Source organism: Podarcis pityusensis (assembly GCF_964106645.2).
Source record: "Podarcis pityusensis genome assembly, chromosome: 5".
Lineage (NCBI taxonomy): Eukaryota > Metazoa > Chordata > Lepidosauria > Squamata > Lacertidae > Podarcis > Podarcis pityusensis.
This window is the reverse complement of record NC_138032.1, coordinates 50,243,294-50,264,765: the sequence shown is the minus strand read 5'-3', so window position 1 is coordinate 50,264,765 and position 21,472 is coordinate 50,243,294. Positions and strand designations below refer to the sequence as shown.

The 21,472-nt window shown below is 43.1% G+C and overlaps 1 protein-coding gene across 3 annotated transcripts in view; it reads left to right on the top strand.

The window, feature by feature from the left end:
- AFAP1L2 (actin filament associated protein 1 like 2) overlaps positions 1 to 21,472 on the top strand; it is a 74,540-nt gene that overhangs the window by 27,447 nt on the left and 25,621 nt on the right. For 2 of the 3 annotated variants that reach the window (XM_081005967.1, XM_081005966.1), the window contains exon 2: positions 20,538 to 20,666. In XM_081005967.1, coding sequence (XP_080862093.1) covers positions 20,538 to 20,666 — 129 coding nt within the window. Of the gene's footprint in view, positions 1 to 13,241; positions 13,330 to 20,537; positions 20,667 to 21,472 lie in introns of all 3 variants that reach the window. The other variant, XM_081005968.1, reaches the window with a different exon arrangement.

Genomic DNA, 21,472 nt, shown 5'->3' with positions numbered 1-21,472 from the left:
GGTGCCTGCCAGTTTGCAAGTAAGAAAGGATGCCATTGATTCTGAAAACTGCGCATGAATAAATACCAGTCTTTAAACGTAATTGGAAGGAGCAGTCACATTGTAAGAGGGAATGTGGGAGTGGGTTAGTGGGAGTCAAATGCTGAAGACAGATGGCACAAATAATTGAAGGGATAAATAAGATGCGTGGTGAATCAATGTCACTTTCTCCTCATATTCTCCTTCAAAGTCCGGCTCTCTGGGGCTTGATTTGTCTATTGTGGTGAGGTATGTCAACTTTATAATTTGCCTCACAAAGTAGAAGTCAAAGGCTTGGAATATCCTACAGTTACAAAAAGTTTGCCTGGTCAAAGAAACTGCCTTATTTGCTTTTGCATCTGCTTTCCTTGGAGATCAACTAGTATATATGTAGTGAACAATGGTGTCAGCAGAGCCTTTGCCCTGCTTGTGATGGATGTCAAAGGATTCAGGACCATTGTTTCCTTAGATAGCTCCCCTGTGGTTTCATGGCAGTTTAATTACACCCAAATACTGCTTCCCTTTGTCTGAACTTCCCATTAATCCAAGGTTCCAGGTACCCCTGACGATAAAGGGAGTTGCAAAACGTATTTACATTTCAAATTACCTATGTGGAGGTTTTCTTGCCTTTAAAAAAAAATATATGTATGAACATAACACTGCAAAATTTTGTGACATAATCTCACAGGACTTGAGGAATGTAGCTGTATGCTTTGGGTAGGAACTTATTGTGAAGGATGGCATTTCAGCAGAATCTCCTGTTGCAAAAGTATGCTCTGACCTGAACTGACTGAACTATATACTTGTACTCAGTCGCTTCTTCGAACAACTTCATCATTTGCTTTGAAGTCACAGTACACTCTGCAAGTGAATGCCTATGCAGACATCTTAATTTCCTGCTCAGAGACAATCTCCATTGTTCATTCTGAAAGTTCATGTACTGGGCAGGTGCTGCCTTCATTTGCACATGTAGCATAGAAGTCACACATTGAGGCAAACTGGTGTTTTCCAATATGGCTATTACACCCGTGGAAGTAGATCATAACATATTAAACAGCCCCTAGAGGTGTGTGTTGAGGAGAGGGTCTTCTTTTCTCAAAGTTTGTCTGCTGGAAGTTTAACTCCGCATTCCTGAAAAGCAGCTGCTGAGAAATCTAGAAGGGTGGTGGTTATTTTTTCCCATTCTACCAAAAAAACAAAACAAAAAAAAAAAAACACTCCAGCTGTTTGCAAAGATTTGCCAATTTTTAATTGGATGGTCAAAATGTACAGTAACAGCAGGTCACAACCCAGAAGCCAAGGAACTTCCAGTGTTTCAGTCTGGGTGACTTTGAATACTGAGTCGTTGATGTATTCTGTTCTCAGAACAAATCCAAAGGGAATAGCCCTTAGTTTAGTAGATTGCAAGCCTGGGTGTAATGCCGTGTGTCTCTTTTTTGTTTGTATCAAATACAATGATGGGTGCGGTCTGTGTAGTTGGTGGCTGAAATGAAATAAACAATAAGTAGCTCTAGCTCGCTGGCTCACACATAGGGGTTGCTGGAAGTGATCTCCCATGACTATATGGGAAGAGCTTGATACACGAAGCTTTGATGTATGTATCCTATCTGAGTGACCGTCTTTAACTTCCTCTAACTCAGTGGCTCAAGTGAAAGTGCATGATAAAGGGGAAAATGACTCTGTGCGATGAGAATGAGCGTGATCTGAAGTGATAACTTCCTGCGATTCTCCACAGCTGCTTAGCAGCTGTGCCTCAACAATGACCTTGTAGTAAAACAGGCAAAATCACAAGTGTGTTTGATCATCAGTTGAATCCCCTATGACAGAGATCAGGAACTTGTGGCCCTCCAGATGTTGTTGAACTTTGACTCCTATTAGCCATGCTGGCTGAGTCTGATGGGAGTCTGAGGACCACCAATCCCCCATCCCTGCTCTCAGAGGATGAACTTCCATAGTCTTACATTAGTTGGTTCTATTAGATAACACCTACACAGCATTTGGGACGCGGGTGGCGCTGTGGGTTAAACCACAGAGCCTAGGACTTGCCGATCAGAAGGTTGGCGGTTTGAATCCCCGTGACGGGGTGAGCGCCTGTTGCTCGGTCCCTGCTCCTGCCAACCTAGCAGTTCGAAAGCACGTCAAAGTGCAAGTAGATAAATAGGTACCGCTCCGGCAGGAAGGTAAACGGCGTTTCCGTGCGCTGCTCTGGTTCGCCAGAAGCGGCTTGGTCATGGTGGCCACATGACCTGGAAGCTATACGCTGGCTCCCTCGGCCAATAAAGCGAGATGAGCGCCGCAACCCCAGAGTCGGTCACGACTGGACCTAATGGTCAGGGGTCCCTTTACCTTTACCTTACACAGCATTTACTTCAAAACAGTGTTAAAGTGCTAGGGTGTTTATATTATTCTGTATCTATGTGGTGCTACTGGTCCATACTCTGACTTTTCCAGTTAAGATTTATCCAAAATCTCGGTTGAATGAGATGGTGGCTCAGGAAGGAATTCCTACTAGCATCTTATTCATGTCCATAAATACATCTGCCTAACACACTGAAAGCCTCACATCTGCTGCCTTTTTGATGCCCTTCTTATGTAAATTATGATGAGTAGATTTGGGGTTTGCATTCCGGGCAAGCTGTCAGAGTTCATCTTGGTAAAGACTGTAGGAAGATGATGTACTTTCTAAATGTGTGGATGTTCACTGTTTTTTTCACTGGGATCTTCCTGCCCAGATGACCTGGCAGTGGAAGGTCTCGTACAAATAATTTAAAAGTCAGCTGGCCAGATCAGATCCCCACATAAGTGCAACATCTGTTCCTCTTTAAGTGTTGCCACTGTCATCATTTCCATCCCTCTAGCACAGTGGGGTTGTGCCAAAGGCCCCAACACCTCAGATGTTTGAGCTGGAGTATGGGAGTTGGGTTTTTTTTTAACTCAAGATGAAATTGATATACACTGTTGTAATGGGCAGCAGTTCAAAGTCTACATCGGCAGCTGCATTTGAAAGACTGGGGTGGAGAATTGTTTTGGGCAGAGTCCTGTTTGTCCCCAAGGCAGTCGGTTTAGGAATCATGCACCTTGGAAGAAGATTTTCTTGCCTGCATAAATGACTAGTGCTGATTCAGCCTCTCCATTTGTGCTTGGCAATTGTCTTTGACAGGTGATGGGACTCTGCATAGCAAAACAATGTCCATCCAAGCAAATAAAACTAGGCTTCCCTCTGCAATAAGACTCTGCACTCCCTTGTACCCCACAGTTGATAACACAGCTTTAAGCTTCAATGGGGAAAATAGGCCGAGTCAATTCAGAGAGAAGCTTTCTGACTTACACTGTTTACTCAAGAGGAAAGCTGGAAAACCCTTCAAAAGGGCATGTGGGGAAGTGGGAGTCCTCTGCATAAGAATGTCGGAAGCTAGAAGAACAGTGGATGCAGTGTTTTCAACTCCTATCCAACCAAAAGCATTTATAAAATGCTAAGCAGTTCATAACACACAGACACACCCACCCACCCACCAGATAAACCCGCAATTCAGAAACCTACACTAATTGGCTTGTTTTCTCATCATGGAGCTAATTCAAGACCAGGATCAAATAATAAAGTACCTTTTAAATATATATTTTCCCCCCAGAAGCCTATAAAAATGGTTCAGAAACCTATTTTCCCCCTTTTCTGCAGGATCAAAACTCCTGGGCGATTGAGTGGTGCGGGAAACTTCTAGTTGCTGAAGTCATTGTGTTTCATGTAATTAAAAGATTAGAATGCCATTTGTTTCATCTTTTTTATGTGTGAGAAGTGAATGGAGAATTAGTTCCTAAGTCTGAGGAGGAACTGGGATACTAACTTTGGGGACTTTTGTTTCCAGCTTTCCATTTCATGTGAGCAGCATCTTTATCTCATCTTTCCTGCAAGGAGCACAGGGCAGCCTACCTGGATTCCCACTTCCTCCTCCATTTTATGCTCTCAGCAGGTACATGGAAGAGCTGCTGAGAAAAATAGTAGAGAGAGAATTGGCTTTCAGACGACAACACACACACAAAAAAAATAATAGCTCCCTCTATGCTGATGGGAGTTAGTTTGACCACACCTGGAGGGTCACAGGTTTAGCCACCCATGCTTTATGTGCATGAAGTTAATTGCCACAGTGACTGGGAAGTAGAGCTCCACTGCTGGGCTGGGTGTACAGCTGTATCACCGGCCCTACCCATTGTTTGTGTAGTTAAGATAGACCTGAAGATTTGCATTTGTTTGCATTCAGTGTGGTGGGTCCAGGCCTATGTCCCTACCAAATGAGATTAGACAGGCATCCTCCTTTCTGAACTCCAGGTGTATGGCTACAGCTGTCAGGCATTTAAGGCAGGATTTGGTTTTACAATAATTTTGTGTTGTTTTATTTTTCTGCGTGGTCCTGCTGCCAGGTCCCGTCTTGGGGTCTCTTGTGTGCAAAGGGCACTTTATTTGCATGCAGACCACAGAGAGAGGTTCTGGTTCTTGGCAAATTGTCAGATAAGGCACCAAATATTAAGAAATCCATTACCCTTTGTATGTTGCAGTGACAGACTCACTTGGAAAAGACCAAAAGGCATCTAGGCGTGAGTCAGATTTTAAGAGGTCAGCAGTTGTGATAAGAAAAGGGAGTTTGGGATGGCCCACAAATATACCCCCAACCTCAAAAAACCCCAGCTTCTTTGCATTCTTTCATTCCTGTTCACTGCTTTTCTCAACAACTTCTTTAGCAGATCCCTGGTCTATCATCACATATGACTCTCATACACGCACTGTATAAATTAATAATCAGATTGAAAGGTTATTTGAAGGACTTTCCATTAGATCAGAGATGGGGAACCTGAGTTCCTCCCAGATGTTGTCTGACTCCCAACTCTCAACATCTGGAGGGCCACAGGTCCATCCCCCTCACCCAAACTGGAGACTCCCTCTCCTTTAGCTTGCCACGGCCCAGGTCTCATTTCCCATGGAGATACTTAGATTTCATAGCCTCTTGAACAGAGTTTTCTGTTCCAAAGAAACAGCCTTTCCCTTGCCGGTTTTTTCAGTCTTATGCCACTGGAAAATGGGTGGTGAGTGGCATGAGTCTGAGTCTGCTTTCGGCCTTCTTTCTCATAGTATTTTTAGTGAAGGAATGGACTTCCTGACCCCGTTGTTTGCACTGCTGCGTGTGAGAGCTCGGCATTGTTAGGCCACGGTATGCAAAGGGAGTACAATCCCATGCATGTTCCAGCTGTGATTATCTGATCTATTCCTATTTTGGGAACGGCTGGGTGTTTCCACGTCCCCTGAGCTTTCTCTGTTTTGCCTTCTCGCCTTCGTCTAATGTGCTTGGATTATGGGAAGATCTTGGATGTGTGTCAGAACCTTATTGTTGTTGTTTTGGTTTTAAGTGCCTTTAACCTAAAATGAATGGGTTCCTGCTGTCCCTCCTGCAAATATGTTTGTGGTATATTTGTGTGGCTGCATTTTCCCCCTTCCCCCTTAGATCCACCACCTGCCTCATCCTCCCAGTTAACGTCTGTTTTAGCTCAGGACAGCTCCTCTCAAGGGCGATCATGCGCTTTAGTTTTATGGGAGCAGTAATGGGATTTCAGTACCAGGCTTAAGTCTTCCAGGTTGTGTAAAGGGTAACATAAAGGCAAGGGCATCCCTTTAGCAGACCACTGTTTAAACATCTGCATTACATCGACAGACAGCAATAGTACATAGCCTAGCATGTAACTGTCATTTCCACCACCAGAAGAACTTAGGTAAAATGTTTAATTTTGCATATGTTGCATACTGTGACCATATGAAGATGCAGTATACCACATTCCACTTGTCCATTATTTTAACTTCCAATGACTCTAGAACAGGGATGGGAAATGATTTGTACTCATGGCTCCCATCAGTTCCAGACAGCATGGCCAATGGTCAGGGATGATGGGATGCATAGTCCAACAACATCTAGAGCGCCACAGGTATTCAACCCCTACCCTATGGTCCTTATTGCCCAACTGAGGCAGTATAACTAGAGATGACGGGGGTTGATTCTTGGACCTTCTGCATGCAAAGCATAGGCTTCACCATTGAGTAATGGCCTGTTGCAACAAACTGAGAAACATTCTTCTATACTGTGCATCTATGAGCTATGAACTAGGGATACTTTTTGAAAAATCACATGCAGGCTGACTGGAAAGGACAGGGCCAATGAGAAAGGGCAATGTGCTTTTGTCACCACTGTGGGTAGATTCAGACACTGAAGAGCAGTGTGGCAATTTACTGGATTTGTTTTGATGTAATGGTAAACCATGATTTAGCTTTATCAGAGTAGGCTCCAGTCTTCCCCAACCCAGGCTTGCACGGTCCCTCCACCCCCAAACCCCGCTTTTCTGGTGTGATTGTGAGGAGATTAGAAGTTTTTGTTTCCAGTAAGATTAACCAAACCCTGAGCTGTGGTTAATTTTCATTATGGTGAACAAAAATAAGCCTGCTTCGTAAGCTGTGGTGTGAAGCTGGCTTGTTTTCATTAACCATAGTTGGGATTAACCACAGGCTGTCTGGATTCAAACAACATGGCAAATTGCTATGCATCAGAAATGGAAGCAAAACCATTCTAACTCTTTGTGTTCACTGTCGAAGGATGGTGGGATAGCCTTCCAATGGAGGCTAGGCTCATTCTTTGTGTGCCTGCTCCATTAGAGTGGGCCTTTTCTGTGGTGGCTCCCCATTTTGTGGAATGCTTTCCCCAGGGAGGCTCACCGATTCCTCTGTTACATGTCTTTAGGTGCCTGACCTTTTAAACTGTAGTGGGGGTAATTGTTTTTGTTTGTTACTTTGTTATGTATTTGTGTGTTTTTCTATTGTAAACCACCCTCGGATGAAGGGTAGTATAACAATTTGAATAATCAAGACATCAATTCTATAAAACATATTTTGCTGCACTGTGCGAAATATGAGCAAGCCAGGGCTGAACTGATATTACCCTTGCTGGTACCTTTCCTGGGAAAATCAGAGGCTCACTATGTCAGGTTCCTATTGGAAGTCCGGACAAACGCTTGAACATTAGCAGTGGCGAAGTTTTTATTGGTGGTTGCAAAAACCAATGATCCCTATCTTTAAGTCAGAACAAAATGCTTTTTTAACCTGGAGGTAGGCTGTCTGAATTGTGCATTGCTTTGTAACGATTTGTTGGGTCTTTGGACCGTAATAAAGATTGATTGATTGATTGGAATAATAATAATAATAATAATAATAATAATAATAATAATAATTCTCATAATGCTAAACTAGGGTTTAGAGTTGCGCCCAAACCAGCCCATTGTTTGTAGTCTGCTCCTAAGTGTAGCTTACTTTCCAGCCACGTGGTTAAGTCTAGCATTTAGTATCCCTTCACAATTACATGGAAATTCACAGAAGCAGAAAGATACTGAGAGGTAGGGATGCTGAGCTCACTGTATGGAAGGAGGCTAGCAGGGACAGCTTCCGCAATATGTGGGGCACATGCCAAGTGGATACAAGGTGGTTGCTGATTATCTGAATTGGCCCTAATGTACCTCCACTAGCACCTGAGCTTTCTGGACCAAGCTTTCAAAATGCACAGAGTTCAAGTAGACTCGAATTTTGCAGCCTTACATTCTACATATAACTGATCTCTTTTGTTATGGGTAGTATAATTCTATAAGAACGAGGTATCCACCCACCCCCCAAAAAGCTTTCTTCTTGCTATATAGGATGGGTTATTGCTTTATAGGATGGGTTATTGCTTCTGAGAGTTGAAACTGAAGCATCTTCTGAAGTCATGGTGCTCTCACTAGCTGTATGTCAGATGAAAGTGAACCTGTGAAGTATCTCCCCAACTTAAAACTGTAGTGACTGGGAAAGATTAATTCCTGCCTCTACATGAAAAAGGTGGGAACCCTAATAACTGGAGGTTGAATAAAGTCCATGTTTAATATTCATTTTCAGCTCCTTTCCCTTTTGTTCAGGCTTTCCATCTTCCTCCTGTTTTCGTCGTAGATGTTACATAAATCTCTTTTGAATGCAGCTCAGACAATGGGGGCTTTCTGGAAACAAAATGTGTCAGCTCAGTAATCTTCTGTCTCAGTATTATCAAAGAAGAGTTATACAAATAAAAAGAAAGGTGGAAATATTTTTGCGCGCTCTTGATCACTTATGTCTTGGGGGTGCGGGGAGTTGAAAAGGATGAGGAAAAGTTCAGTTTTTAATCATGGAAGCTTTGACACACATTTCATGCATGCATGCATATGTAAAAGCAAAGAGGTCTTTTAATCTAGGTTGAGTTTGCCGTAATGGAATCAAATTAAGCTCATGACCTGGTTCAGTCATTCTAGACTTGATAAACCATGGGTTGTAAAGCTGGGAATAAACAACTGAGACTCCTTTTGATACAGAAAACCTTGTTATAATTAATTAAAGTTTGCTACAGAAATGTAATTGGGAGTGGGGTAGCGCAGAGGCAGAGCTACTATCTTATATGCTGACACAGTCCTCACATCTCCAAGTTGGGGATGGGAAAGACTGCCATCTTAAATCCCTGCCGCCACTCAGCATGGGTCAGAAGTGGGAAACCAGTGGCCTTCCAGATATTATTGGGCTACAGCTTCCCTCACCCCTGACCATGGAACATGCTAGCTGAGGCGGATGGGAGTTGGAGTTCAAGATAGCTTGATGGTCACAGGAACCCCAGCCCTGGTATAAATGGCGTTGAGTTAGAATAACCAATGCTCTACCTTGGTAAAAGGCCATTTTCTATGTATGTCAGAACAACATGACACTGGTAAAGTTAGTCCTCCTTCTGAAGCTACTTTGTATTTCCTTGCATTCTTTTTGTTTGTTTTCAGGTTATTTAGGGGGATCTTCTACCCCACTTGTTCATGTTCTGACTATTTTTGTTGGCCCATTTTGTACATTCTGGAATGTGCTTGCAGTGTGTGTATGTGTGTGTGTAGGCTACACATCCTCTGTTCACATGTAATGAACCAATGCTCCTCCGATCTTCATAGTTCTAAGCTCCCCATGCAGTCGAAGCTGAGTTGTGTCTGCTTCCGTGTCTGCATGTTGGCTAAAAATGGAATGTGTGGTTTACCTTAAGTACAAACAGAAAATAAACAGTTATGACTACAAGTGTGCTCTTCTCGGGAGCTATTTGCTGTATGTACCATGTTTTGGTTTTACAATGGTTGGACATCAGCTTATATTTAAATATACAGAGTGTTTTCAACTAACTTTTACTCAGAGTAGACCCACTGAAACAGAGGAACTTGACTAAGTTAGGTCCATTAATTTAAATGGAACTTAGTTGTATACCACCCATAGTTCTTGTTGTACAAGCATATGCTCCACTGAGTGTCTTGAATTAATGGTGTCTTGAATTAATGTCCTCTTTGATGTGCCCAGCTACAAATAGACTACATATAGGCAAGGCCAGTGTTTCCCAACCGGGGGCCATATGGCCCCCTAGGGCCCCATGGATATTCTAGGGGAGCCCCAGGATATTCCAAGGAGGCCCCAGGTGAAAAATGTGTAAATGGGGGGCCATAGCCTGAGGCTAGGGGGCCGCAGAGGAAAGTGAGAAGTGAAGGGGGGGAAAGGAAAAAATATATATGAAAATCCTGATTGGCTGGTTACCCTCTTGGCCAATCACAAGCGGGTGAGGGGGTAGCCCACCAGGACCTAGTGCTCCTTTTTGCCACGTGCATTTTCTTGGCACAGTCCTGGTTTGTTTCGGGCAGGAGAGGGCGATAGCTGGGACTCTTGCTTCTTCTTTCCTGGTGTCTTTTGTTCAGATCAAAATGTGTGTTTTGAGCAAGGTCTCAAGGCTCAATAATTTTTGCACTTCAATTGTACTGTCAATTTGCTTTGAGATTTTCATGAGACAATAAAAAAGAAAGAAGTCCTGTCTGCCCTGCTCCTAAAATAGGATAGTGACGTTACCCAGCTTCCAAGTTTTAATTTAGATATTGGCTTTCAAGTCCTCTGAAGATTGAAGAAACAATATATTTTTGTTCCCCAATATGTAATGATTATTTAAGGGTGTTTCCTGTTTTGTAAGATAATAACTACATCCTGGGTTGAATTAAGCCTGAAACTGAAAGGAGTTGTTCCAGATCATTATTAAGAAACTAAGCAGAAGTAATCTCCAGTTACTTGTGTTTTTCCCCCTGCAGCTGAAATTTTTAAAGCAATGTGTGTGACCCTTCAGAGGTATCAGTTTTGTCTGTTTCCTGCAAAAGTAAAATCTGTTTGTACTGGTTCTAGATAGCAGTGACCCACCAAGAAACAGCCATGGTACCTAGAATGTGAACCTTCACTAGACTAAGATATTCAGAATGGGGTTTATTAAAACTGAATTGAGGTGTCTCCCTTTACAGAAAACCTGTGAGTCTGTTAACATCCTAATGCCACTAGAGTTTAGGGATAGCTTCTCTGTATTGGGCACAAAAGTGAACATACAGTAAACCATTAAGCTTGTTTGGAGAGTTAAGTTATAGGCTAGGTGCTAACAATAGCAATATAACAATATACGGTAGGCTAGGTACTAACAATATTTTCATGGCTGTATGTTTTGTCTTCCTTTATAACCCATTAGCACCATAGGACAGGTGTGGCTAACCTGTGTACCTCTAGATCAGTAGTCCTCCACAGACCACTTGGAAATTGCTGAGGGCCTTGGCAGATTTTTCTGTCTATTTTTACATTCTGTGAACCACCTGAATGAAGCTCGTGGACCACTGCTGGTCCGCAGACTACAATTTGGAAATCCCTGCTGTAGATGCTGTTGGACTGCAACTCCCATAAATAATGTCTCAAATTCTGATGTTTGAATAGCTGAACCATTAAATTTTACTTATTATCGACGGGGTGGTTTTACTACATAGTAATTTATAGACTTCCCAGCAGCTTTGATCATTTCAGGCTTCTTATTAAAGGACTGAATTCTTACATTGATTCACCTATCTGAATGGATGATCTTAAGTCATGTGAGATGGGTCTTCCAGTCAAGCACCTCCAAATTTCTCTCTGTGACCTTTGGGTAAAGTTCAGACCAAGCTGTAGAACTGAACTCTGCTGACTTCTGCCAATTCTGAATTTGGAAAGTGAGAAGAGCTTCAGAAACTGTCTCTAGAGGCAGTCCTTAAATTACAGTGTACAATGTAAGCAATAATCAAACAGTGATGCTGAGAAAAGAGAAATCACTAAATTACAGTTGAGCTGCAATAATCTCTTGGAGGTTTGTTAGTGCAAAATAGAGATTGAAGAGTAAAACATAAGCATCAAATGTTTCAAGAAGGCTTGAGTTAATGAGAGTTACTGACAGAGCACAAACACATTCATCAGCAGTTTTTAAGGGGTTTTTTGCCAATGATTTTTATGCTGAAACACTGCATAAAAACAATAACCTAGCTCTTAAATCCAGGGCAAGATTAGTGATACCTTCAGAGTGTTTTATCTAATGGCCTTTTAGAGGTTTAATGCAACTTCTCATTCTCTCTAGATAATAGGCTTCTGTTTATATAAAACAAAGTCTGGGCTAGGCTAAGTAACAAAATCTCTTCTATCCGATAAATGGCTGTTTTGCCAAGTCTGGGACTTCAGGGCAGTTAAAGGCCACCTTCAGTGTTACTTTTTAAAGACGCAGATGCAAGCATCTGTGTCTTAAAATACATGCATGTACATTTGTCAGACTCTGGATACTTTCCCACAAAATATGTATCCTTGTTGAGAAGTGGGTTTGTGCTATATTTGCTACCTCCTGGGCTTGAGCCAGACTTAGTCATGCTTAGAGTAGACTGCACATGGGGAACCTGTGGCCTTCCAGATATTGTGAGACTATAACTTCCATCCTCCATGACCACTGATTATGCTGCCTGGACATTATGGGAGTTTTGAGCCCCAGAACATCCCCAGCCCTGGAGGGGTGCGTTGAAATCAGTAGGACTTAAGTTCGTGATGGATAATGTGTGCCATTTATTTCAGTGTGTTTTCTCTAAGCATGGCTAGATCTGGATCCAACCCAAGATGTTTTCTCACCTCTTGCTATGTGAGCACAGTCACATTTTTGTCTCAGTGTCAGAAGCAGCCCTTAATAAAGCACAAGGACATGGTTGCTGGTTTAAGTCTTTGAAGAACATTAACAAATAACAGACTGTTTTTTGCACTCAGTCACATCCTACTGCCCATGCACTGCATGGTGTATGTGGGAGAGTTAAGGGTTTGAAAGCTTGTACAGCTCAACTATTCACATAGTTTGCATAGAGATTGCATAGGGAAGTGCCATATCTCAGTGGCAGAGCATTTGTTTTGCATGCAGAAGGCCCAGGCTTAGTCCCCAGCATCTTCAGGTAGAACTGGGAGAGAAGCCTGTCTGAAACGCTGGAGAGCTGCTATCTGACAGTCTAGACATTACTGAGCTCGTAAAAACTTGCTGTGTTCTATGTACACTCATTGCATGTAACATACGCACACCCCTGTGGTCATAAGCCAAACAGAATCCACTCCAAATCCATAATTACGTAAATTCAAACTATTCAGACATTTTTAATTTGTGTGCTACTAGGTCAGATTTGATGGTGGGAAAATTATATGTTTCTGAATTATTAATTGGTATGCTGGCTTTTAAAATAGCTGGTCATTTGCCAGTGAATACACTGATAAAGAAAACTGCACTGCAGTGAAACACGTGCAATTCTTTTCCCCAATTCTTTTTTTTTTAATCTACAAGGATTTTAATTACAAGTGTTTACAAGTGATGGAGAATATGATGGTGTTTGATTCAACAAGAAAGGCAGGCTTACAGAGTGAGTTATACTGTGAGGAAATAAATTTAGTTAGGGGCAGTTACCATCACTTGTAAAATATTTGTTTTCCCTGACCAGGCAACCATTTTTTCTTTAATGTCCATAACTGCCATTTGTGTGGCAAAGAACTGATTAGTTACAACCCTGGCTAGAATGCCATCAAGCTGCTTGTTGTTGGTTTAACATAGAATTTCAAGTCATAGCTACATTGTAGAACAAAGGGAAAGAATATGTGATCACAAAAGTTCCCTTATTTTCCTGGATAGAATATGAAATAAAATTTTTGCTGGCAAGTTCTTTCTCCTTCTGCAATATACCGCTCTATTCTAATTTCTGATATTCATACCTGTTTGATGCATCTACTTCCCCCTTTTCCTATCTATCACCTGGTTTCTGTGCCTGTAATATGCGAGAAGGCATGTCAAGCCTGTGGCTCCTAGAAGCTGTCTTCATGCAACAGTGGCCACACCCTGGGAAGCAGCTTCAATTGGCTGGATAAACCAGGTGAGGATGAGTCTCAAACCCTTGGTGAGTTAAGAAGGCTACTGCGGATTGAGCAGATATGATCAATACTGGTTCCAACAGTCAAGAACGCAGTTTATGCACATGCTGTGGAGCAGCTGTTCATAAGCTGTAGGTCCCCAGGTGTTGTGTTGGACTACAACTCCCATCATCTCTGAGCTCTGGCCTTGCTAGCTAGGGGTGATGGGAGTTGTAGTTCAACATCTGGGGACCCACAGGTTGAGAAAGGCTGCTGTGGAGGGAAGTGAGGGGCAGATGGGGCCCATCAACCTGGGACTCTAGGAGAAGGAAAACTCTGATGCTAAACCTCCACTGCCTTACAGGATATATTTGGGAGAAGAAAAGGCTTAGGAAGTAAACCCTACACAAATAGAGGGGATTTGGACGGCACCTTGTATGCCTCCTCTCAGCAACTCCTGCAGCCAAGCTGGTGCCAAACGTATTTCTCTGCTTTCCTTTGGGCCACATCAGCGAAGCCGAGAAGGAGGTCCTGCTGTCTGAGCAGCCCATACACACTGCCGAGGCTTGTGCCCTAGAAAGGTCACTTCAGTGATGCTAATGCAGCAGTTTGACTTCACCCCCAGAGGCACACTCCATTCTCTCTTGAGACAGGTGGATGCCAACAACATGTGAAGTCTTTAGCCCACACACTGCAGTAGTTAGTGTACAGAAAGCTGAAGTTCACCACTCCCCGCTGCTCCACAAGTATCTGCACTGATGGCAAGACACTAACCCTACTTTTAATGATGTCATAGAAGGACCATATATCTCTCCATATGACAATCTGGCCAAAGGCAGAATGTTTGGTACCCAATGCATGTACGTTCTCAACCTTGGTGAGGAAGCAAATGGGACCACCATCAAGTTGATGTTGTCTTCTCCATGTAGAGTTTTTTGGAGCTGGTAAACGTGCCACAATATGCTGGGTTGATTTTGCTGGAGGAAAAGGTTGTCGGAAGCTGAGACAGCACTTGGACAGCCAAAGGCTTTGAGTCAACTTTCGGATGTCCAGCTTTCTAGCAAAAAAAGAGGAAGCATTGTTAAGAAGGGGAAGTGTGCTTCCAGTCAAAAATTCAAACCTCAGGCTAAGGATGTTAACCTAGGGAACCCCTGTGCTGTGATCTGAATCCAGAGCAAAACTACAAGCAAAGGCTCAGAATGGAAAACTGGGAGTCACTTATTTATGAAGGATCTCACTATATTAATTTTGAGCATTGCAATAAGGCACTTGGAAGAATGTGATTGTTCATAGTGTGGGAGCAGGGGACAGGAGTGCCGTTCCTTCATTGAGCCTTCTGGGCATTTTTCAAGCACTTTCTCTCTTTTCTCTTTTCCGCTTCTTGAGTCCTCCCACCACCCTGTGAAGGAGGAGGGGAGCCAGTCTGTCATTTGTTCAGCAAACTGGAAAGCCTTGTCTGCCTTTTCTGCTGTCTCTTACTTAAAGTTCAGAGTTCCTGGTTTAGAGATGACAGTTCATCAATAAGATGATTGTCCAGACTTCCAGAATGGCCCATATTGTGCTGGTTGGGTTCAGCAGTTGGGCACTCTGCCCACAAGCAACAAGGCCCATTGTCTCCCTCGCCATGTTTCATGTTGTATAGGAAGACAAGGCCAAACTGTTCAAATAGGAGTTTCCAAAACCAGACATTAAATCTTTCTGAGGTATGATTAGAGTTGCTGGAATTGCTTTCACCATCATTATTGCACAATAAATGCATATTAGATGTTCATTTGTTGCTTTGTGATGTGTTGCACTTCTCCCAAGTTTGCCCCCTTTGTTGCAAGATTCTCACATTTTCCTCAAAGCACCTAAACTGCAAAATTCTGTACCTTGGACAAATGCTATGCTTTCCACAGATTCTTGGCTGTTGAAACTGACAAGGCTAATATTTTTTTTGATGGATGCTTTGAGATTGGAAAGTCCCTTGTGCGGGTGGAGGGGGAGGAAGGAATTCTGTGTGCTCTCCTGCAGATGTCCTGTGAACAATAGATACTGTCTTCCTCATCCAATCTAGTTGGCTTGGCTTGTGTAGTTCGCACCGGGCAAGCAAGAGGCATTATCACACTGCAAGGACATATTGCAGCTAGGCAAAAGCACCCAAGGAGTGTTGATGAAGGGTGTGGGCTGGGGAGAGTCCTGAGGACCAAATGGAAACCCATGGAAGCATTTGGTCTGAGGGTCCACATCCATGTACTAGAGCCTAGTGAGCAACCATAAACGGTTGGGAGAACTTGGTTAAGCTAGGGTGTTTTGGACTGGGCCAGGTTATTGAGGGTATTTCAGTTGTCATCTTGGTTGAAATCTTACTACTTTTCAATAACTCACCTAAACCTTGCTTTCATGTTCTCCTGTTCATGTGTTCAATCAGTGCATGGAAAGGAGTGGGATTTTGTCCACTGGCCCCACCCCTCAGCCTTGATGTGCCTGTCAGTCCTGACCTCTGCATGTCATGTGGAATGTAAGAACAGGAGTGAAGCACTTAGAACTGTAGATGCCTAAGGCCTGTATGTATTTGGGAACCATGGCATAACCATAGTTCCTGGCTGAAGACCTGGGAGCACACACGTAGGGTCCATGATCCTGCTCCCCTCTGTGCATGCAGAGTTGACCGTTGGGTTCCACAGGCATAGCCTAGAGCAGAGGTGGGGATTCAGTCCATGGGTTGTATCTGGTCCACAGTGTTACCTCTGGTCTTTCAGTAAATTCAGCCAGCTCTGAAGTCTCTGGGAAGCAGTGCTGAAGCACAAGCACACATCCTACAAGTACTGTTAGGCAGATGTGTCGGTGTGTGTGAGAGGAGAGAGAATGTGTTCAGAGACAGGTAGAGTTGGCTCAAGTCTGTGGTCACTGTGCAGTGAAGCTTTGGCAGGGGGTTCAGGGGGAGGAGTAGACAGCCCAAAGGGAGACCAGTTGGCCAACGTTGAATCATGTGGACCAGAGTAGGGAGGAATGCTTAGAAGGCTTCTCAAATAGGCTTTGAAAATGCCCTTGAGAGCTGTTTCCGTCTGGCTCACCTGACAAGGCTGGATCAGGCCCCGAGCATTGTGTTTTCTGTGGGCCAGGGGTCCCTAATGGAGAAAAAAACTCCCTTAACCAGCAGTCTAAATGCACGTGATGCAACAACATTGGTAAAAGTAAGCTGACTGGGATCTGGTGATGATCTGAATGCAGGGTCATATCAGGGAATCCCATGAATTCCCTGGGAAAAGGTGAGATATAAATGTAATAAATAAACAAACAACTTCCTTTTATATAAAAAAGAAACTGACTAGAGAAGTATCTACATTATTTAGCGTTGCAAGTTCTGTCTTGTTATTGCAGATTGCTGCATCATAATCTTCTGTGAACTGCCTTGAAATCTTTAGATGAAGGGTGGTATAAAAATTAAACAAACAAAGAAACAAACAAAACTGATTATCCTCCGTTCCAGTAAACCATGTTTTATTGAGTCTTTCTCAGTCTGTCTGTGTTTCCTGGTATATATTGTCAGTGTTGAGCTTATACAGTGAGATGGGAAAGTATTTGATCCCCTGCTAAATTTGCCTGTTTGCCCTCTGACAAAGGAATGACCAGTCCATAATTTTAATGGTAGGTATATAGTAGCTGTGAGAGACAGAATAACAACAGGAAAACCCCCAGAAACCCAGAGCACAAAAGTCAGAGATTGATATGTATTGTAATGAATGAAATAAATACTTGATCTCTTTTCAAAAGATGGCTTAGTACTTGGTGGCAAAACCCTTGTTGGCAATTACAGAGGTCAGATGTTTCTTGTAGGTGGCCACCAGGTTTGCACACATCTCAGGAGGTATTTTGTCCCACTCCTCTTTGCAGATCCTCTCCAAGTCAGTAAGATTTCGAGGCTGATGTGTAGCTACTCGAACCTTCAGCTCCCTCCACAGATTTTTGATGAGATTAAGGTTTGGAGACTGGCTAGGCCACTCCAGAACCTTAATGTGCTTCTTCTTGAGCCACTCCTTTGTTGCCTTGGCCGTGTGTTTTGAGTCATTATCATGCTGGAACACCATCCTCAACCCATTTTCAATGCCCTGGCTGAGTGAAAGAGGTGCTTACCCAAGATTTGACGATACATGGTCCCGTCCATTGTCCCTTCGATGCGGTGAAGGTGTCCTGTCCCCTTAGCAGAAAAACACCCCCAAAGCATAATATGTCTGTTTTCATGGTGACTATGGTCCCAGCTGCCCTGAGATCATTGACAAGTTCCCCCCGTGTAGTTCTGGGTTGCTTCATCACCATTCTCCTGATCATTGCAACTCCATGAGATGAGATCTTGCATTGAACCCCAGACCGAGGGAGGTTGACAGTTATTTTGTGTTTCTTCCATTTGCGAATTATTGCACCAGCTGTTGTCACGTTCTCACCAAGCTGCTTGGCAATAGTCTTGTAGCCCAGTCCAGCCTTGTGCAGGTCTACAGTCTTGTCCCTGACATCCTTGGACACCTCTTTGGTCTCGGTCATGGTGGCTACTTTGGAATCTGCTGGATTGATTGCTTCTGTCGACAGGTGTCTTAACGAGCTGGGATTACAGGTAAGACCTCTCCTTTACAGCAGGTTCTTCTAATCTCAGCTCGTTACGTACAGTGAAGATACCAGGTAACCTGACATCTGGCTGGTTGATAGGGGATCAAATACTTATTTCACTCATTATAATTCACATCAATCTCTGACTTTTGTCTTCTGGGTTTCTGGGGGTTTTCCTGTTGTTATTCTGTCTCTCACAGCTACAATAAACCTACCATTAAAATTATGGACTGGTCATTCCTTCGTCAGAGGGCAAATGGGCAAATTTAGCAGGGGATCAAATACTTTCCCCCCTCACTGTATAATTTGCAGTGCAAGATCTCACAACCTCATGCCATAGTAGACAAATATACTTGGGGAAAAGCCTATATGTTTTTTCTCTGTGATAAAAATTGTAACTGGTGACTAAAAGTGCACATCTGTTTAAGACCGCATCCGCAGAGATAGAGTAGAGTTCATTTGCTGCATGGTTTTTTTAAAAGATAATTTTGTGCTAAAAATGTCAATTGGTGACTAATAGTGTGCATTTTTTTTAAAGACCACAGGAACAGAATAATATTCATTTTCCAGATCATTCTTATTTAATAGCCACATGGCCAGAAATTAGAAACAAAATGGGAAATGGCTGTTTCCACCTAATTGCCTTCTATAGCGACCTACTGTATTTCACAAATTAAAAAGATAAAACAAGTTCAAGATCAGTGCTCCTTCCCCACCCCCACCCCACCCCAAAAATTCAACACATCTTGTGAAATACGCCTCTGATTTTGCTTAAGTTGAATTCACTGGCGACCAAGGAGCATAACGATCCCTCTCCTTCTGCTGTGGATAATTCACCATTGTCTTTATTCTTCTCTGGGGTCTCAGGCGAGTGGGTAGCACCAGAGGGCCTGCTTTTCTGTATCAGTGCATGTTTTGTTCCCTTTGGAAGATCCGTTGTCCTCCTAAAAGTCATCCAGCTGCTTCGGCAGCCCCTACCAACACATCTGTTTCTTTTCACAGTTGGAGAGAATAGCTTTCTCCTTCTGTCATCACAAATCTACTTTCCCTTTCCCTACAGCAGCAGCCGACCCCTGTAAGCCTTGGAATGTGCCTGGCAGGATGGGCTGGAAAATCCACAAAAAGCCAGCAGCACCCACCATTCAGCAACTTGAATGCTGACTCTAAACCGGCACCGAATGATCAGCTGGTCTGTTGATTTTTCTGTAGCAGACAAAGAATGGAGCCGTTGCAAGTCAAGTGCCTTCTGCCAAGGCAGTCTGCTAGGGAAATGAATGGTGCCAGCTCAGAAAGTTTTAGACAGATGTTTGGAAGAGGAGGGGAGGAAGAGATGGAAAGGAGGGTCTGGGAAAATCTCCCCTTCAGGTTTGTTGGGCTAGATTTGTGGATGCAGAGAAATGTTATTCATAGCTCCGTTTGAAGAACACTGACCTGGGTCAACTTTTAGAAGTCATTCTGTCCGTAAGGTGTTCATCTCTCCGTACAAATAAATGTTGCATTGTTTTGTGGGAAAGGATGGTGCTTTGGGGGAATCAAATTTGTTAAATCATGCAAGCGTTCCAGAGATCTGTTTCACTCACAGCTGTCTAAATTGTCCCAGCTAATAGTATTAGGGCCTTGTCTCTCATGTTGCCATCTTCCCTGTGTTTGAGCATCGTTATAAGGGTGATGAAATGGAATACAAATAGCAAAGGACTGGCTTGTGGATTATAGTGTAGCGTTTTGAATGTGTTATGTTCAATCCAATCTCTGTTATTGTTAGTAGCATATCCAATGGGAGTAAGAAAAGAAAAGGTTTGCACCAAGTGTTGAACAAGAGAAATTTCACATCTTACATTTCACATGTTTTGTAATAAGTCATTTTTATGTGTGCGCATACTGAAAAGGTTGTTAATGTTGGTTGAGATTCCAGCATTCAAAAGAAAAGTTTGAATCATCTCCTGCAAGATTCAGATAGTCCAGCAACTCTTAGAGTCAAAAATTTGGTCCAAAAGTATCTTTTGCATGTATTTATTTATTTAATAAAATTTATATACCGCTTTATTGAGAGAAAACCTCTAAGTGGTTTATGAAAACATAAAATAAAACATTAAAATTCTGAATAAAAGTTAAAAGCAGGTATTTAAAAATGTTCAAAAGGGGATTGAAATCGACAGTAGTAAAAAAAGAGGTAAAACACATGTAACTTCTATGTGTCTGGATACTTTTGCCTCAGTAAAAATGTTTTAAGCAGGCACTGCAAAGAATACAGTGAAGGCACTTGCCTGATGTCAGGAGGCAGGGAGTTCCAAAGGAAAAGTGTTGCCACGCTAAAAGATCCATTTCCCGTAAGTGTGGATGGAATATCAAGAGTCTTCTTTAACAGTGCCCTTTCCATTCATCAAAGCAGTTGAGTAGACATGAGGGGTAAGGCGATCTTGCAGATAAACTGGTCCCAAGCTGTTATATTTTGCATTTAATGCATGAGATGTAAGGTAAAATGGACAGTGGAAAATGGGCTGATTCTAAAAGTATAGGTTTTGGTTTAAAATGCAAACTGATTCAAGAAATGTTGGGTTCTTCAAGGATCGCTATAAATCCCTTTTATATATTTAACCACTGTACAAGGCATAATAGCATTTGCAAATCTGTTTTATGTCTACTTCAGCTCTGGAGCAACTGCTTACAGAACTTGAAGATTTTCTGAAGATACTGGACAAGGAGAACCTCAGCAGCACTGCCGTTGTGAAAAAAAGCTTCCTCACTGACCTCCTTAGGCTGTGCACAAAATCAAGTGGTAAGCACAGTTGTGTAAAAGGGCGCTAATTTCAGAAGAGCTTCTCAGAGCTATCGTTTGCTGATACCGATACTGGTCTACTTTTGCATCTAAACTACGGCCTCCCCAATTGCACGTAAAAACAGCCAACAGTCCTTTGTTAAAGGGAAAGTCACTTATTGTGTCACAATCTGAAGTCTACTTTTTGCACAAAGAGTTAGCCCTGGATAGCAGGAATATATGTGCAGTGCATGCATTTGTACAGGGGTCAGCAAACTTTTTCAGCAGGGGGCTGGTCCACTGTCCCTCAGACCTTGTGGAGGGCCGGACTAGATTTTTTGGGGGGGGAAATTGAACGAGTTGCTATGCCCCACAAATAACCCAGAGAATGCATTTTAAAGAAAAGGACACATTCTACTCATGTAAAAACAGACTGATTCCTGGACCGCCCATGGGCCGGATTTAGAAGGCGATTGGGCCGGATCCGGCCCCCGGGCCTTAGTTTGCCTACCCATGCATTTGTACATGCACACGTGCGCACACGCACAAATGGGTACACAGAAAACGTGTTCCAAAAGTCCAGTACGTTCAATGTGTGCTGGTTGTTCTGTCAAATTGCTATGCAGTACCCAAATGTACCATATTTTTCGCCCTATAGGACGCACCGGCCCATAGGACGCACCTAGCTTCCCCCTCCCCCAGCCCCCAGAACGGGACCCAGAGCGATGCCGAAGCTGCGTGCAGCTTCGGCATCGCTCTGGGAGCTTGCGGGGCTGGGGGAGGGGGAAGCCCTCCGCCAGCCTCCAAACCAGGTCGGGAGACAGCGG